The 19335-nt window shown below is 43.3% G+C and overlaps 1 protein-coding gene across 1 annotated transcript in view; it reads right to left on the reverse strand.

Annotated features, from left to right (window-relative positions):
- RARS (arginyl-tRNA synthetase) overlaps nt 1-2012 on the reverse strand; it is a 113158-nt gene extending 111146 nt beyond the window's left edge. The window contains exon 1 of the mRNA XM_029583732.1: nt 1846-2012. Within this exon, the coding sequence (XP_029439592.1) occupies nt 1846-2010 (165 nt within the window). The 5' untranslated portion in view covers nt 2011-2012. The remainder of the gene's footprint in view (nt 1-1845) is intronic.
- Between the last annotated feature and the right edge of the window lie 17323 nt (nt 2013-19335).

Genomic DNA, 19335 nt, shown 5'->3' on the forward strand with positions numbered 1-19335 from the left:
TTGGCTCAAAAATGTAAACGATGTTGCTCCTGTGGTAAATGAATGGCTGCAACATTTTCTACACCAAACATGACTCTGGGAATCATTACATCATACAACATCTTATTTCCATCAGTATTACCATATATTTCTGAACTACACTTAATACATAAGCTCAAAACAAGAACTTTTGTGTTTTAACAATGAATCAACAAAACTTGTTATTATATTGCACTTACCCCACATACCACATACACACTGTATACTTTTTACATATCATACAACAGTATAACATATATCATATACCATAAACATATCAATAATTATACAGAGTTAATTCAATCTTTTCAACAAATATTTTAGCCCCCGGACATATCACCCCCAACATGATCACATTCACACCACATACATACCCCATAAAAACACATAAAAAAAAACAAATGCTCATTATGGTCTTAGATTTTTTAAACATATGATTCTAATTCTATTTACTCCAGCTCACAGCTTGGAAATTGCTTGTTCACTGTTGAGAAAACTATAAGTCCCGACAAGGTTCCTTGTTTCAACCGACTAGGGTTTCGCTCAGGGGAAATTGTACCCACTTCTTGGCAACATTTTCTAGCCATGAAGAAACTGATTATGTCATTGTATCAGCAGTATAATTCCTATCAACTCCAACATTACTCTCTGCATCCATGGCAGGGGGTGGCAGGAAATTTGAATCAAACAGTTACCAACAAGGGCCCTGAAATTGGTGGTCGGTGAAACAGATAAGTATGGGGAAATAAGTGTAGGAGCTTACTGGGCAGACTGGATGGGCCAATAGGTCTTTTTCTGCCGTCATTTCTATGTTTCATTTCTATCATCTTACATGGGCTCTTTTTCTTGATCATATTGATGTAGATAATTCTGACATATTTTCCTTGATTGGGGGGGGGGGGGGGGTTGTCCAGATCTAAAGTATGACTGTTTTACTTAGCCTGATGGCATGTATCCATGATTGGGTCTGTGTATCCTTGGACTGATGGCTTTGGTCTGATTCATAAGTAACTAAAGTGGTATTCTGACATTTCTAAGATGGTTTTGTTAGGTTGCCTTCTGGAGTGCATTTCTATTACCTTGCTTCATTCCTGAATTATGTTGCTCTTTTGACATATATACTGGGGGGGGGGGGGGGGGGTAGGGTAATTTTCAAAAGGATTTACATGCATACAAGTAGCAAATATTGTAGCCATTTTCAAAACTGCATTCACACGCTCAAAAATCAACAAATATTGTAATCTGCCTTGAGACCAATTTTATTTTTTATTTGTATGTTTTTAAATACCGAAGTTTGGAGCTGGCCTTCACTCCGGTTTACAGGTATAACAACCATTTACATGAAAAGTCAAACTATAAATACATTGATTTTGGGAAAAGACAATATAAAAGGGTCTATAAAAATAAATTTTTGTTTAGCAGGGAAGGGGTTTTTTTTATTGGCATTAAAATAAAAAGTCTGATTACATCAACTTGCAGATTGAGGTTTCCTAGATAATTTGTAACAGATAAAGGAGGTAATTTTAAAAAGGGTTTATGGGCTTACAACTGGATCTATGTCCCCGCCCACCCCACTAGAACTGTCATGTAATATAATACAGCTCCAGAGCGGCTGAGCCAGTCCTGGTTTTCCTTCCAGTGCATTCAGGGACTTAGTCGTTGATTCTTAAGAAATTGAAAGAATAAGTTGCTGCGTGCCATGAGGACTGGCTCAGCCTCTCTAACGTGGCCCTCCAGAGCCGGCTCCCGATCCCCCAGCACCTCGGGTCTTCCCTTGCTCCTCCCCCTCTTACGCCGGGAGGCCGCCTTCCTTGCCACGCCGCTCACCTGCTGCGCCATCCGCGCCTGATAGTCTGCCACCGAAGCCTCCATCCTGCGCTCCGCAGCCGGCTCGGACCGCGCGCTTCCGGGGGAAGAGAGAAAGCGCGAGAGATCGGAGGGGCACTTGGGCCGGCGTAGAGCTACACGGGGAACCGGCCAGGGCCACAGCATGCGCGCTGCCCCCTGGTGGCCGGCGGTCGCACCGTCTCATTGCGGAATCAACGCACGTGCTCGCCACGGCAGCTCCTCGCTTCCCGTAGGTTTCGGAGAGACGCTGGGCACGTACGACGCTTCACCCGCCCTTCCGTGACGTCACTGGACGTGCGCGCTGCTCCTTCCGGGCTGGGAAGGATCAGGATGATGGGGCGCGAGGGGGCAGTTCTGTTTTGGGTTTTTTTTCTTTTCTTCCTGTTTTTATATTTCATTTCGGAGGGTTGTTCGCTTTCTAGAAGGGTCACGCCCTCTAGTTCTAGGGGTCGTTTTCTTGGGGCCCGGTCTTATATCCGCTTCAGTAAAGTCCCAGAAGGTAGCACAGTCCGTAGAGAAGGAGCCTAGGAGGAGGGAGGGAGGGACGGACGCTCAGGGGTAATTACTGCGTGGTTGCTAGGGTGGTGGGGGTATTTGAATCAGACGTGGTAACAACTCAAGCGGGCATTATTTATTTAACACATTTCTTGATCACCTCTCAACGTTTCTAAGCGCTTTATAAAATAGGGCTGTGGACATGGAGGAAGCGGAGCAGAGATGCAGTAGGGAAATGGTAACTGGAACTGATTTTGTAGAGAGAGCAATGTAGTGGAAGGGTTTCAAGGAACACTTTTGGGCTGCAAGCTGTTCAGTATCTTCGTGAGTGACACTGGGTAGGATTTGAAGTTTGTCTTTCTGCATCTGATACTAAGATCGGCAACAGAGCAGGCACACCTGAAGGAATAGAGAGAATGAAAAGAGATTTAAGAAAGCTTGAAGAGTGGACAAAAGTTTGGCAGCTGGAATTCATTGCCAAGAAATGCGGAGTCATGCATTTGGGGTGCAGTAATCCAAATGACCATCCGCAAGTGGGGGGTGGAATACTAATGTGCATGGATAGGGAGAATGACCTTGGGGGTAATAGTGTCTGGAGATCTGAAAGTATTGAAGCAATATGACAAGGTGGTGACTAAAGCTGGAGGGATACTAGGCTGCATAGAGAGAGGAATAACTAGCAGGAAAAATGAGGTTTTAATGCCTTTATACAGGTTTTTTTGGTAAGGTGTCACCTGAAGTACTGTGTTCTATTCTGGAGACCATTTCTCCAAAAGGATAGAGACAGTCCAGAGAGGATAGAGGCAGTCCAGAGAAGGGCAACCAAAATGGTTTGGGGTCTGTATCAGAAGACCTCTGCGTAGGGGAGGTGCAGGACAGATGTACAGACATTCATATATCTGAAAGGTGTTAATGATGCACAAACTTCAGACCTTTTGTGTTGGAAAGGAAACTAGAACTAGGGGATCACAATATGAAACTCTGGTGGGGGGGGGGGGAGAGGGCATTGGCTGAGAACCAACATCAGAAAATATTTCTTCACGGAGGAGGTGATGAAGATGAAAATAGTATTTGAATTCAAAAAAGCATGGGATAAACACTGCAGATCTTTAGAGGAAAGGATTGAAGAGCTAGGGTAAACTCTGTTAACTTTAGGTGTAACATTTCTGCATGGGTGAGTTAATATGCATGGAGTGGCAGTTACTATACTTCTCAGAAGGCATGGTGGATAACTGCTTGGAGCGGCAGTTACTACCATAAGCAAATTGCTGGACAGATATGATGGAACATTTGCTCTTTATCTGCCATCAATTATTATGATACAGAAAGATCATTGGAAGGGCCAAGAGCTGCTACTTAATGGCACCAGCCCATTGTTTATAAGCAAAGTATATAGGGGCAACTTTACTGATCTCTGCAGGTAACCTCTTAATTGAAAGATAGTTTGCTACAGTGTGGGAAGGGCCTGTTTGGGATCCTGAATTTGTGGGTCAAGAGGAAGCGATATGTCAGAGTTCCAGGATGAAAAACCATAGAAAACAGATTACCCTAGTACTCACCCCCAGGACTAATGGTCCTCTTAAAAAGGGGCTTTTTGTAAAAGTGATTCTGTTTGGAGGAGAAACACTACAATAACACAAGTAGCTGTAGGATCTGGGGCTTGAGCATCTTTCAGGTGCAGTGAACCTAGGGGGAGGTGACTGGTATAGGCAATGCTCCCGTCTGCCCTGCATCAGGGTGCGCTTGCCAGCTGTTTGTATAGGCATCGTAGTATTACCTATGATGCTGCGTCAACTACGCCACAGCAACAAGGGCTCACTCTGACACTGCTCATCACAAAAATGTTATTGAAACAAAATGTCCATTCACTATATACACAAAAAAAGTAAAACAAAATGAATGTTACATCACAAAATGTGAAGACAACTGTACCCAAGTAGCAGTATCATATGAAGCATCACAGCCACTATGGAACAGAGTACATGGAAAAATAATCAAGTATTCCAAAAGGAAATTCCAACCCTTCCCCCCCCCCCCCCCCCCCCCCCCAAAAAAAAACCAAAACCTCCCTAGCTCATGAAATATAAAGGCAAAACATCAAAAAACACACAAGTAGCCAGGAGTTAAAAGTTGGCCCCATATTAAATACGATTATGAATTCTTTGCAAAACAGAAGAAGGGACTCCTTCTCACCACCCATGTGAGGTTTTCCATTCCACCAAATCTCACTTTCTTCAATCATAGCAAGATGAAGGGCACTCACTTTTCCACTTTCTTGCTAAAACAACTCTTGCCAAAAACAAAAGATGGCTGGAGTAATCACTTCAGTCTCACCAAGACCTTGTCCTGTATGTCTTCCCTCAGCAAAAAAATTGACATTAGGGATGTTTTAAACTCTTAAATCTTAATGAGTGAATTGGGTATTTCTGTTTAAAAATTCTTACTAGAAGGACAATCTCACCATTTACGAAAAAAAGACCCAAGCATTCCACAAGTGTGCCTTCAAAATTGAGAAAAGTGACATCCCTTTTATTGATCCTAATGAGTTGATCCTCAAAATCTTCAACTGAGTACTCACCAAGCCAAGGGAAATAGAGCATTGAAAAGTATATCTCTAAATCAATTGACCAAACAGTTTTCCCAACTTTTTACATATTAGATGGAGACAGAGAAGATTCTGATTAGCTGACACTTCCCCCTTTAAGATACAATGAAGTCTGCAGCACTTCAGTAATTCTCTATCTCCAGCAGATCATAGAAGTGCTGAATCCTGCAGGGTAGGTTTTGCAGACAAATTGCTCCCAGGCAGTTTCACTCTTTCCTGTTCTGGTTGGTTGAGTAAGGGACAAGCAGGGAGCATTTGCCAGGCATAGGCATCGTAGGGTCACCTACACCACAGCAACAAGGGCTCATACTTACACTGTTCATCGCAGAGGGAATTAGTGGCCCTTCTTTAGGCTTTGTCCTTGGATTGGGATGGGAAGAGAAAACCAGTGATGCTGGTTCCCTCCTTCCTCCCATGGCATCGTGGAATCTGACTCTTCCTCCTTTCTTGTTTAGGGAGTTAAGTCTGGTACCTGGTAGAGACCACCAGGGAAGTATACATTGAGTATTTTCTGTAAAGTCTTTTAAATAAATAAAAGGGATTTAGAAGTCTGGAGTTTGCAGCCTTGTTTTTGATTGGATAGGGATCGGGGAGTCATCTCTTGGAGGTACTTGTTTCCCAAGGGTCACTGAGGGAATACTGTGGTGTTTAGGAGTTTTGGTGGGCCAGTGTTATGGCAGCTCCGGCGGGAGCGCAAGAAGCATGGGTTAGTTAAGGGTGTTGTGGCAGCTCAGCAGCAGTGTGCCATGATCATCTGGAGGTGTATTTGTGAAGATCAGGCACAACTGGAAAGTCTCCCGTGCCGGGGCAGCAACGGGGGCTGAAGCCGCAGAGGCCCAAGCATCTCCTTTGTCTGGGCCAGAATGCTGTTTCCTTCTCCCAGTGTTTAACTTTAGGTTCATAATCTTAAGAATTTCTTTTGAGGAACTCTAGAAAGGAGGAAGCAAGGAGCATTGGCAGCAAAGTTGTCAGTGGCCATTTTTTTTTATTTTCGATTTATTGATTTTTCAAAAAAATCACAAAACAATAATGTTTGGAAATTTGACATAAAACCACAATATGGGGGTATACATATTAACTAATATAATAAACCCTTATACAAGAAGAAATCATTTTTTTTAAATTTATATCTTTATTGATTTTCCATAATAAAAACAGTAACAGAAAATAGATTAAGTTTGGTTCAGTGATCAACCTTCCAAACTTATTAATTTCACATAAATTCTTATAGCGTGATCAATGTAACAGGTACTTTTGTCAACAGAAAACAGAGGTATTAAGATAATAGGGAGATATTATTTAACCTAATCAATTGTCTGAATTAGTAATTCACAATTCTGTGCTATTCCTTTTTCTCACTTACTCACTGGAGAGGGGATGAGGTGGTTAATCTCTTCTGTTCAACAAAACACTTTAACTGATCAGGCAGAAAAAATATGAAAACATCTTGATCGCCCTTAATTATACACTTGCAAGGAAATCTTAGGATGAAGGAATATCCCATAGTTATCACATCCTGGCGATATACCAAAAACGGTTTCCTCCTCTGCTGTGTGGCAAAAGATAAATCAGGAAAATTTTTTACTAAATTTCCATGATACGATATAGGGTATTTGGAAAAATATCTTTTCATAACTTTAAGTCGGAAAAATGTATAAAGGAAACTAGTAATATACCCCTATCAATTATCAGATTATTAGAAGTTTCTAGAAAATTAATTAGATCGCCTTGAAAAGGCAATTCTGAAACATTCAGATTAACATTTTTCTTTGGCAAGAAATAACAGTAACTAATACTAGGCAAATCTTGTTCAGAAAAAAGCAACACTTCCCTTAGAAAGTTTTGCAGCGATTACATCGGTATTTCTCCGACCACTCTTGGAAAATTAAGTAGATGGAGATTTAAACGTTTGGACTTTCTATTGCTACAGCAGCATGAAATTCCAAATTCTTTGCTCCTGTTTCTTCCAGGACTTTAATTCTATCTTCAGACTTTTTAACCACATTTTGTATATTCTCTAGATCCTGCTGATTTTTCCCTGCAATAGAATCTATCTTCTTTTCTAACCCTTTAATATTGATAGACATTACAACCATCAAGTCCCACACTCGATCCAGTGTGACCACTGCAGGACGAATTAGAGTCTCCAGAACCTCTCCCTCAGCTGGCTGCTTTTCTCCTTCATTTGTGGCCTCAGAGTATTTCATTCCTTCTTGCTGTTCATCACTCTGGCCTACACTTAATCCCATTACAGCTGAGGGCTCTCCTCTCGAACTTTCCAAGGAGACCCCTGCTCCTACCAAAGATGGTTTACACATTATATTTCCAAGTATCGACTCATTCGCCCACTGCAAAGGTGGTAAATCCAGATTGGGACTCAGCGACGCCTCCTCTATAGGTCCAGAACATCCTCCCTCATGATCCGGTTCAGCAGGTTCCTTGGCTGCTGGAGTATTTAGCACAGACGCTGACATATATCTAACAATCTTCTGCTGGATAGGAGATGGTAGGGGCATGGTGGGAAACACCCTAACCTTGCCCTTTCGCTTAAGCAGCATTGTAAACAAAAGAAAACTTTAAACTCCAGCAGATTATGTCACATATAATCAGTTTCTTGTGAAGTTCCTTACCTCTCTGGCTGCCAAAGTCGGATAGTAAGCTTCCTCCTGCTACTCTGGCATACTCCGGACTAAGCCGGACCAAGCCGTGCGCCGGCGGCAGTGGCGCGCTGGTCTTATGGCGTGCAGGGCCGCTCCCTCTGACGTCGGGGCCTCCTGGGCGAGCAAGTTGTTCTTTGCCGGGTCCTTCCAGGTAGGCTCACAGTCCAAGTAGGCAGCCAAGAAGAAATAAATTTAACCCCCCCCCTATCTTGTTCATATCTCTATACTAGGAAATATGAGAGAGTTGTAATTAGGAGCAGAAATACATAGGAATAGTATATTAACATATAACATTCACAAGTGCTTAGGAGTTAACCATTGCTCTTATTTCTTTACCAAATTCCCTCAAGCTAATTAGAATGAGAGTTCAAGTAAGTACGTAGATAGTCCTGCTCTTTGAACAAGTATCTGGTATTGTTATGAATTATAAGGCATTGACAAGGGAAATGAGCAGAAACTTTGCCCCCCCTATCTTGAACCTCCCTTCTCATTTCCAAGAATCTCTTCCTTTTAGTTTGCGTTAACTTAGTAATGTCAGGGAAAATCGTAATAGGATATCCATAAAACTTTTGTTCTCGATTCCAAAAGAACAATTTTAGGATAAGATCTCTCTCCATTGCTGTATCCAGCTGCACAAAAAGAGTGGCTCTTTCTTCAACTTCTAAATCACTAGATTTTTCCAGAATGGTAGTCAAAGGAGGCTTCCATCTTTTCCTTCTGCTCACTTGATCCTTTCTCTTTATCTGACTGTGGTAAATAATACACTTTAATAATTTTAGGTAAATCCTTTTCTTCCAGTTTCAAATTTTTAAGGAAATAACATTTAAGCAGCTCTCGGTGAGATAATCGCATTTTAGGAAAATTTAATAACCTTATGTTATTCCTCCTTATATAATTCTCCAGGCTATCCATTTTAACCATCTGTAAATTCTCCGATTTTATCAAATTTCCATGAATCTTCTCCATTTCAATAACCTTAGTTTCTAAACTAAGGATTGATGAATCATTTTTTTCCATTCTTTTTTCCTAAGGACTGATTTTTCTCAATACTCTGTTTTACAGTCAGAGTCAAAGAAGCTATCACATTCTCCATAGAGGAAATTGCTTTTAAAATTTCCTCTAAAGTTTCTTTGAAGGGGATAGATTGAGGGGTTCCACACCACACTTGAATGTGATCTTCTCCTCTCATTCCCGACTTTGGGGGAATAGGTCCTTCCCTGGCTCGCTGCGTCACTTCAGCTGGTAACTCCCTGGAGCCCAGTATCCCTGGGCTCACTGCGGATATTGCGAGTGCCTCGCCACCTCTCTGGGGTTCCGTCGTCTGAATGGCCGATTTTCCTTTCAGCAGAGCAGAAATATCTAAGGAGGAATCCACTCTCCTAAGCGGGGCTTCAGGCATTATTGGTGCGCCGGGGCTCAAAGATGTTTCAATGGCCAGGGGGCTCAGCGACTGCTCCACGCTGACGCCTCCAGCGGCCCCTCCTCCCGATGGTAACTGCAACAGTCCAGCAAAGGCTTCTTGTTGTCGAATTAGCTGGATCGGAGTTGAGGTAATGTCTTTAATTTTGGCTTTTCTTTTTGTATGTGGCGTTATGCCACAAAAAGGAGGAAAAATATTTCCAGGAAATATAAGAAAACGCCAGGCAGTGGCCATTTTAAATTCTCAGTCAGTCATTGCTGCAGCCAAAGATGGATTAATGATTTCTCTGACTCTCTTTCCAGTGAAGGGAGAAGAAAACAGGTCTTGAGTAAGAGCTTCAGTTGTTTGGGGGCTTCTGCTACTTCCTCTTCTGGCTTTTCTGTGAAGTTTATTTGATGCTATGATGTATTTTGTTTATGGAAGGACAAGCCTCTGAGGAAATCTGTTTCTTGTTTCTCTCTTCAGCCTACTGGATAAGGAACCCTTGGGACACAGTGGGGCTAAGACACCAAGGTTGAAATGGGAGGAGGAGTTGGGTAAAAAAATTTTTTTTCAGAAGTTCTTGGGAGAACTTCTATAGTGACTCAGAAGGGAAGGCCCTGGAGGAGGGAATCTTCCTCTGGCAGAGGGAGAATGATTCCCCCATGTGGTCAGGTTGTTCAGAAAAGAGGAACCGCCCACATTGCTAGCCCAGGCATTCATGGAACGAGGTATGAAAGAGACTCCTCTGGAGGTGGAAGGAGAGGGCTAGAAATATTCCTTTTCATAGAACAGCGAGGGCTCTTGTTAACAGGGATTGGGACTCACCAGAGTCTGGTCTTAGTGTAGGCAGGGCTATGGCTAAGTTGTATCAACTTCCAGTTGAAGACCTGGAGTTCAAGTATCCTAAAGTGGATGCTTTGGTTTCTGCTGTTATGAAAAAAAAAACCTATCATTCCAGTGGAAAGTAGCACAGACTTGAAGGATGCCCTAGTTAATGTTTCAAGTTGGCTCCAGATTTTCAGGACAGGTTGAATGAGCTCTGAGACCTTTTGGAAGCAGTCAGGGAGCTTTATGGCTCTTTCTACAAGGAGTCGGGCAGCTTTATGGGCAGACCGTAATTCAGTATCGCCTGCAGCGATTTGTAGGGTGGCCCCTTGGCTGTCCATACACACTTTCTCTCGATATTACAGTTTTGATGTGCATTTTAGGGAGGTGGCCTCATTTGGAACAGACGTCTTGAGAGCAGGTTTGTCTGGCTTCCTCCCTAATTGATGAATGCATGGATACATCCCAGGCATGCTGGACTGGTCTGGAGAGATGATAAGGAAGGTAAAATTAGAAAATTAGCAAGCAAGAAACCTTTCCTTGAGTCTTTCAATACCAGTCCAGGTTCCCACGTATTGCTGGCTGTCACCCTGCTCTCTATGCATAGATTCACGCAGATGTTTTAATGTTAGTTTCCTGGATGAGGTAAGGGTCTACTTTTTTATTCCCTCTACTCCTGGGGGGGGGGGGGTGAGTTTAATATATTTATTGCTTTAATACAGTTATACTGAAGCATTGCAAGCTTCTTTGCCCCCTATGGGTATGGCATCAGCAAATCAGAATATTCTGTCTTCATCTGCTGGCAGGGGGGCCTAAACCCAGGCATACTGGACTGGACTTGTCTGGAAAGATCCAAGTAAAGAAAATTAGAAGGTAAGAATCCTAATGTTACCTTATGACCCAGTTCCTCAAAAATTGTCAACTCAAAGGACAAACATATCAAGTGCATCAGGTTAGCAAAGCTTAAAGCAAAGTTCTTAATCTGAAAAAAATTGAAAAAAAAATGTGGGCTATTTGCTCAACAAGTTGCAAAAAACACTTCTGTTGAGGCACATCCTGGACTTTAAATAGCATATTCCATTTCTGCGCATTTAACCAGGACCGTCCTGGCCTGGAAATCATAGAGCAAATGCAGACAAACAACTTGAAGAATGCAGCATGACCAGGGGGCTACTTTAAAACGACAGTCCAGCCAAGTACATTGAGCTTTGTGTGTCCTGTGGTGGGTGACAAGATACTTCAAGAGTTCTGTTCTTTCACTTCCTGGTGTTTCTAGTGGGTATTATTTGGATTTGGTACCGCTTTCAGATTGCACAATTTGAGTGTACACATGCTACTTTATCCCACTTCAGCCACCCGCCCAAATAAGTTCAGAGTATGTGGGCACGTTCAGGGTGCGTACTTTACATTAGCTAATTGCTTGGAAGTTACAATTCAATGCAAGCAAATGCTGAGTCATGCATCTGGGGAAAATCCAAGGGAGCAGTCCATGATGGGAAGTAAGAAGCTGATGTGCAAGCCCTTGGGGTGACAGTGAACCAATGTGATAAGGCTGGAGACACATGGATCCTGGGGTGCAAAGGGAGAGGTATAACCTGCAGAAAAAAGGAGGTGATACTGCCACTGTACAGGTCATTGTTCATCTAAAATACTACAGCTAGAGGCTGTCCAGAGGCACTAAAATGGTGAGGGGCCTGCACTAAAAGCCATATATGATGAGACTTAAGGACCTAAAGATGTACCCACTGGAGCACAGGAAAGATGGCGGGGGGGCACTATGGTGGGCATGATAAAGATATTTAAATATCTGAAATGTTAATGCGCAAGAAGCAAACCTTTTTCAGTGGAAAAAAGGTTGGAGAACTAGGGGTCATGATATGAAGGTGGTGGCTACCTGGAAGGAAGTCGCAGAGAGAAAAATGGTAATAGAATTCAAAAAAGTATGGGGTATACATAGAGGATCCCTGGTGGCCAGACAATGGGAATGAAGCAGTAGGTAACCTGCACTGAGCAGTGAGTTCTGTGCTACCATAAAAAGCACTGGAGTAGATTTTAAAAGAAGTGCACACATCAATTTTATAACATGCATGTGCCAGCGTCCACATGTTATCAAATCCGTTGGCCGTGCGGGCGGTGCATGCAAGGGGAGTGACTTTTCAAATATTACGAGCGGCAACGGAATCGGGCCTCCCCCCAGTTCCCTTTTGGAACGGATTGGAAGGGAACTTCCCTATCCCCCTACCAAACCTTCCTTCCCTTTCCCCTCCCCACCCTGACCCCCTACCTCACTATAAGATTTTTTTAAATTTTTTTTACTTACTGCTCTGTTGGAGCAGACACAACTTGCATGCACCAGCCGGCTGCTGGCAGGCGCTTCCCCAGAACAGCGGCTAATGGCCATTATCCCGGCCGGCCTCCGTTTGGTCCCACCCCAACCCCACCCCTTTTTCAGGGTCCGGCCCTTGTGCACGTATCTGCAGTTGCGCGCCGTCGCCAGGCCCTTTTGAAAATGTGCGCGGCATGCGCAGGGCCCGGCCCCGCACGTAACTGCCGGTATTTGCGCAAGTGGCCCTTTTAAAATCCAGCCTACTGGGGATAACCTGCACAGAGCAGCAGTTGCAGCCCAATACAGCACTGGCAATGCTTTGGGCTTCCTGGAAGGCATTTGGGTAACCTGCTTTTTAGAATGGAGCATGGAGCAGCAGTGTCTGTCCTAAACAGCAGGCAGACTCTCATGGATAAATCCCAGTGAGCAGAGGGAGGCCAGCAGTATAACAGAGTTTGAATGTGCTTAGGAGGATGAGGAGGACAGTTAAATGATACAGGGAGAGTGAGTGGTGTTTGATTGCACGTGTGCATCTCATGTGCGTTCTCAAGTGCATGAAAATTAAATGGGTAGACTGGATGGGCCATTTTGATCTTTATTTGCCCTCTGTCAGTATTCAGTCAATCTTCAGCCGCACGCAGACCTGGTGCTATCCAGATAACTCGGTCAGGATATTCAGCACTGCTGAATATGTCCATATAGATTAAAATTATACAGGTAAATTTAGGATTGGGTTGGGGTATGACCTGATTTCTGGATAACTCTGAATATCATGGTTATCCACCTAAGGCAACCCTTTCCCGGAATTTATTTATTTATTTAAAAATGCTTCTTACCCATACCCTCCAACGTTTGGGGTAGGTTACACAAAAAGCATACACCATAAAAACAGAAACCATGGCACTATACAAGACAAACAAATTGACTTAAAGCTGGAGTATGAAGACTGTGCGATGAAAAGGAGGCAGAACTTATTCTTGAAATCTTTAGCGCTGGTCATAGTTCTGATAGATGAAGGAAGTGAAATCCAAGCGTTGGGGCCTGTAATTGAAAAGGCTCTTTCATGGGTCATGGACAATCTGGTTTGCCTGGCAGAAGGGTCATCCAGAAGTGATTGATTTGCAGATCTGAGGTTTCGAGAGGGAACATAGGTGTAAAGTTGACTGAATCCATAGGCTGGTGACATTGTTAAGTAGGTAATGGACAATAGTTCCCATCTTCTATGTTATGCGCCACTGGAGAGACTGCAGAACTAGGGAAATGTGATGAATTTTAGTGGTTGGAAGTAGGCTCGCTGCAGAATTTTGTACTAGCTGAAGGAATCAGAGTGGGGGAAGACTGGCATAAAGGGAGTTACAGTAGTCTAAACCAGTAAGGAATAAAGATTGTAAAACCGTATGAAAATAAGGAGTTTCGCGTAATGGCTTAAGATGACACAATAACCTTAATTTCGCATTTGAGGACCGTATAACAGATTTAATATGTGACTTCATGCTCAAAGTTGTTTCAAAAGTAACAAGGTTACAGGCAATGTGGGAAATCTGTATGTTGGTGTTGTCAAAGAAAAACAACAAAGGCATTTCATAAAGGGCAGAACAATCAAGGATAATGAATTCAGTTTTTTGAAGGTTGAAAGAGAGTTTATTATGGGATAGCCAAGCTGTAATAGAGGAAAGTCAAAGTGTGAAGGAACACACGGTGGCATGCTAAGTAGGATCTGAGAGGCAAGTAAAACTGTTTATCATCAGCATAAAGACGGTGAATAAGCCCTGATGTGGGCAGAAGGGCACAGAGAGGAGCAATGTAAATATTAAATAGAGCAGCGAATAGAACCAATCCTTGGGGGAACCCCTGTAATGTTAGGATACCAGGAGGAAGGAGCAGAATTTACATGAATTTGTTGTGAGTGATTGTGAACTGAATTAGGAGTAAACTAGGAGTAACTAGTAAGTATCTAGGAGTCATGCACCATGCCTCCTAGATACTTAGCCAGGTTTTAGTCTAGAATCTCATTACTTTATCTTATTCATTGTACTTTATTCTCCCTGTTCGATGTAATCGCATTCTTACATGCTTGTTAATGTTATAATGTAAACCGAAATGATATGTAACATTGCTACATGAATTTCGGTATATAAAAATGTTAAATAAGTAAATAAATAGATAAACTGGGCCAGAAAGACAGGAGGGAAGTATCTCATGATTAATGGCTTCAAAAGTGGCAGTGAGATCCAGGAGGCTGAGCATGAAGGTAGATCCAGGGTCAAGTTCACGGTGGGTGATGTCAGTGCTGTAGTGTCTTAGTGCTATGATGTTGTCTGAAGCCGAACTGACCTTGGTTAAGAATAGAATGACCATCGAGGTACTGGTAGTTGTTTAAGAGCAGCTGATTCAATGATTTTTGAAAGAAAAGGAAGAGAAGAAATGGGACGAAAATTAGCAAAGTCAGAACTGTCAGCAGAAGGTTTTTTTTAAGGGGTGATGGTAAGGAACCTGAAGTAAGAGAAAGGTTGACTAGTTGGGTAATTAGCTCAGCAATGTCATTCCGGTTGAGCTTGAATAAGGGAGTGGAGTATGGGTTCAGTGGGCAAGTAGAGGGTTTAAGATTGGTGATGACTTTGAGAATCTCACTTTTTGCGACCTATTAAAAATTCTCCCAGACAGCCAAGGTGGATGTTTCTAAGGACTGATGTGTAGGAGGGGTATACGAAGGAAATGAGTTTACAATATTTAGAACTAAAATAATTTGCAAAGAAGTTACAAGCTCAGACTTACTACCCTTCTGAAAATTGGCAGAAGGATAGTTAGGAAGATTGTTTACAGTAGTTGTGAGGAATTTTAACAGTGCTAAAGAGTATTCAAGGAATGCCCCCGACTTATCTGAATAACAACTTAGCCAGATAATTCAAAATAGAGGAATAGCCTATGGTTAGGGCAGTAGGCTGAGAACCAGAAAAGCCAGGATTCAAATCCTGCTGCGGGTCCTTGTGACAATGGGCAAATCACTTCACCCTCCACTGTTTCAGGCACAAACTTAAATTGTGAGCCTTCTTGGGATAGGAAAATACCTACAATACCTGAATATAATTTTCAATGAAGTGCCATAAAAGCAGAATGTAAATCAAAAAAATAAATAAGCAAGTGAATGTAACAAATTTCAAAAACATTGCTTTGTCCAACTAAGTCCCAAACTTAGCCAATCTGTTTGAATATGGACTTCTATATTACTGTAGAAGCTTCAAAGGATATATGGCAAAAGTATTTGCATACTGTGCAGCTATTCAAAATAAGGAAGGCACCATTTGTCTCCCATATCCCTCAAAATCAATCTGAGTCATGATTTCATTTTAATAAAAAAAGTTGGGAGTCCTTTTTAGAAATATAAACTAAAAGATGCCACAGCAAACCCCATTAATTCTGTATGTAAAAAAATGAAGTGCCAAACAAATGCCATTTAAAACTCTGACACATACGCCTCAGTTTACACTAAATTAGAATCTCAAGGGCCCCAATACAAGCATGAGAGGGAAACTGTAGAGTAACATCCTGTAATCTTTCGGTATTCGCAGTTTGCTGGGGAGAGAGTGGGAAGAAATATTAAAAGATTCATATTAACAGCAACCTACTACAGCTTCTAGTGACTTCTGTCAGCAGGGCCAGCGCGTCCATTAGGTGAAAGTCGGCGGTCGCCTAGGATGCCGAGCCATAGGGGGTGCCGAAGAGCAGCCACGTGGTGCCGCAAGTGGGGCCAATAGAAATAGGGACTGTGCGTCTTAGGACTGAGATGCACAGTCTGCGCCGAAACAGGTAGGGGGGGCACGACTGAGGAGGGGGCGGCAGCATAAAGGTCGCCTAGGGCGCCTAATTACCTTGCACCAGCCCTGTCTGTCAGACCCACAGACCATACCATCCCTTTTCTGCAGGTGCGGCTATGGGAACTCATAAGAAAGGCTCAGACTTGTAAGGAATGAGTCTCACACTTCTTTGAAGTGGGGCTTGGTAATGTTTTCATTGTAACTCAAACATTATCCATACTTACGGCACGAGTTCTCCAGGCCAATGACACTCAGTTTTTCCACCAGATGAGCGCATAGGGAGAAGGAGCAGCAGGTTTGAGGCAGGTGAGCAACAGGGAGCCGCCAGCTTACGCAGAATGGCCAAACCCGCTAAAATGTTATTTTTCATGTTGTTGAGCATGTAGTCTTCGGGAAAGTTATTTACTCCACTTAATCAACTGTCAGTAGTGAGCTTCCCATGAGTATCCAGATCAGAGCCCCTTTCATAGATCCTGACATTGCCTTCAGCCCTCTTTGCACTGATGCTGCCTCATTGGTTTGCAGAATCAAAGTGTTTCCCACCTCACACTTCCACCCAAGCATGCATTAGAATCCCAAACCTGTTCTTATGACCCCACAGCCAATTATGTCATCAGAATAGGCACAATAAATATTTTTGAGATACTTATTCACCAGTACATTTCATGCATATTGATTGTGGATGTCCCAAACACATGACGAGCTGTGGAATCAATAGAACACCTTTGGGAACCAAGAGATAAGACTCAATACATTCTGCTAGGACTGGAAAATATATCTGGGGTATGAGAAAATTAAAGAGAGCTGGGCTGAAAGTGCCATGTTAGGATAGAGTGAGCAGCTGACATTAAGAGCATTTTGTTTTCGATCCCATAGGACTTTGAGATGTGCACAATCAGCTTAATAAGATAAAGGAGACCTGTAAATCCCCGCATGCTCTGAGTGAGAGGTAAACAGCAGGATTAGAGTAAAATAGCTGAAATGTCCACAGCATCGTCAGTTCCTCTGCAGGCGAGAGTCCAGGCTATGCAAGGCTCTGTCCCCAACTAGCTGATGTAAAATTACTTGACACGTATTCAGATACAGCAGAATAGTCCAGTGGTGATTTTCTGCCAAGCTGGAACGTTTGTTTGAACTTGTTTTCCTTGTCCGCATTAGGAAACAATGGAAGGTGGAGGCTGCCTTTGGATCTGACCTGATACATTTTTTATGTAGAAAACGATCACTTTCTCCAGAAACAAAAAGCAGAATTCCATTTAGTGCAAAGGATATCAAACTTCACTTCTGTGGGAGTAACAAAGCCACGATAAATGACCCCATGGGCCCCAATCACATGATAGGGGCAAAGGCCGGATGGCGCCGTTTTGGAAAATGGCAGCTATCAGGCCTGGAGCCGGGGTGGGGGGGGAGGTGGGCAACAGGCCCCCCCATTGGATCATCAAGGACATTTTGGTGAGTGGGGAGGTCCTGGGTGGGGCTAATAAGACCACCTGGGCTTTGTTGTGTCAAAAGGCGGGGGGGGGGGGGGAGTGGAGCCACTCAACCACCAGGGCTACCTTCCTGTGTAAGGAATGGAGTGGGAGGTGTGGGGGTCCCAGCCCTTAGGACTGCATGATTTTAGTGAAGGGGAGGGGTCTGAGGACAGGGCTTGCACCTCCAAGGATGGCAGGGTATGGGGGGATGGGACAGTTGGTTTATGCATCTACTTTTAGGAGAGGGTTACTCAGGACGATCAGCCCCTTTAAGGCAGGGCCCCAGCAGCTTCGGGATGTGCGTTAACATCCCAAGACTCCTGAGGAAAGTTAGCTAGGACTCAATGGTTGTAGCTAACTTCTAATCAGATAGTACAGCTTGCAAATTTTTCATAAGCACCATTTGATTTGCATCAGTTAGGGTATGGGTGGTCATTTAAATATATGTGGTGCCAGGGCTGGAATAACACAAAATATTTGAAATATCTCACCTGATTTACCAGTATTTTTCATGTGGTAAACTGGTTAATGCAGCTTAGTGGTGGCCCCTTTTAGGGTCTCATTTACTAAGCATTTTTCCCATAAAAACAGAAAAGGAGATTACCCTTATCAAATCAGGCCCTTAATGTGAAACTGCATTCTTATTCCTATCCCCAACTCAGACACGTTGTCCAGAGCCCATTCTCTCTCTCAGCATCTCTAACTATATTTGTATAGTGCCAACTGGCTCCATTTTCATTAGTCAGCTGATCCAGGCCTACGTTTACACTGCTGCATAGATGGTGTTCAGGACATGCCTTCCAGAAATCAAAACCTACAATCCCAGAGATGCACAATGGGGAAAACAAATCGAGTCAGCTGCTAGCCCTGCGGTACAATCTCAGGGTCTCCCATTGTTTGCTAGCGCTTCGTACAGCTTCCCATTCTGTTTCTGGAAAGGGCTCAGTAAAGTAAATATAACATCAGTCCTTGAAACTCTGGCGAGAACATGGAGGGAGACAGGAGCTGAAGTGTAAAGGTGAAGCACAGACCTACGTCCCTGCAGCAAATTCCATTTACTAACCGGAGTCGCAGCTCACAAAGAGTGGAGAACAAGACTTGCATATCACACAGAAATACACATTTCTATATATATTTATAATCTTTTTTCCCATGGTGAGGTTTCTTTATTTTATTGCAATAAAACCTCTATGAAGGTCCAGCTGTACAAAAGATTCTAAACACAGACTTTTATTCAAGAATAACAATGCACCTTCTCTGTTTTGTTTGTAATTTCTGTCACAAAAATACATTCCTAAATATACAAACTATACAAACTTGTAAATTTAATGCTGGTTTTTGTAATATTGGTAGAATAAAACTAATAAAAAATAGTTCATACACATTAAACAGACATTTCCAATGTACAGATCGCACTGTACCTTCATAACACCAAAACGACTTCATCTACACGAGTGGTCAGCGAATGTCAGGCCCCCAAGGCTACAGCCCAGCCTCTGACCTCTCGCCTACGCGGCAGCGATGCTGCAGACGAAAGGGGGTGCAAGCCTCTGTGTGCCTGGTGGATACCCAGCATTGCAGGGACCAGCAGGAGGTAGAAAAAGGGCTGAAGGGCGACCCAGGGGACCCCCAAGCTCTGCTGGGGTGGTTTCTACATTTCCTTTTCTGCACATGGCACCACCATTTGTGACCAAGAAGCAGTGGAGGAAAGCTGCCTCCTCCTCTGTGCTCCTGCTCTCCTTCCCCAGCATAGGCAGGATCTCTGTCCGACGGCAGCAGGTTTCCTTTCCCTACAAAAGTAGGGCTCCACCCGCTGCCTCTCCTCGGTGACCTCAGCCTGTGGTGCCTCGCTTGTCTACGACCCGGCCC

This window comes from Rhinatrema bivittatum, chromosome 18, assembly GCF_901001135.1.
Source record: "Rhinatrema bivittatum chromosome 18, aRhiBiv1.1, whole genome shotgun sequence".
NCBI classification, from domain to species: domain Eukaryota; kingdom Metazoa; phylum Chordata; class Amphibia; order Gymnophiona; family Rhinatrematidae; genus Rhinatrema; species Rhinatrema bivittatum.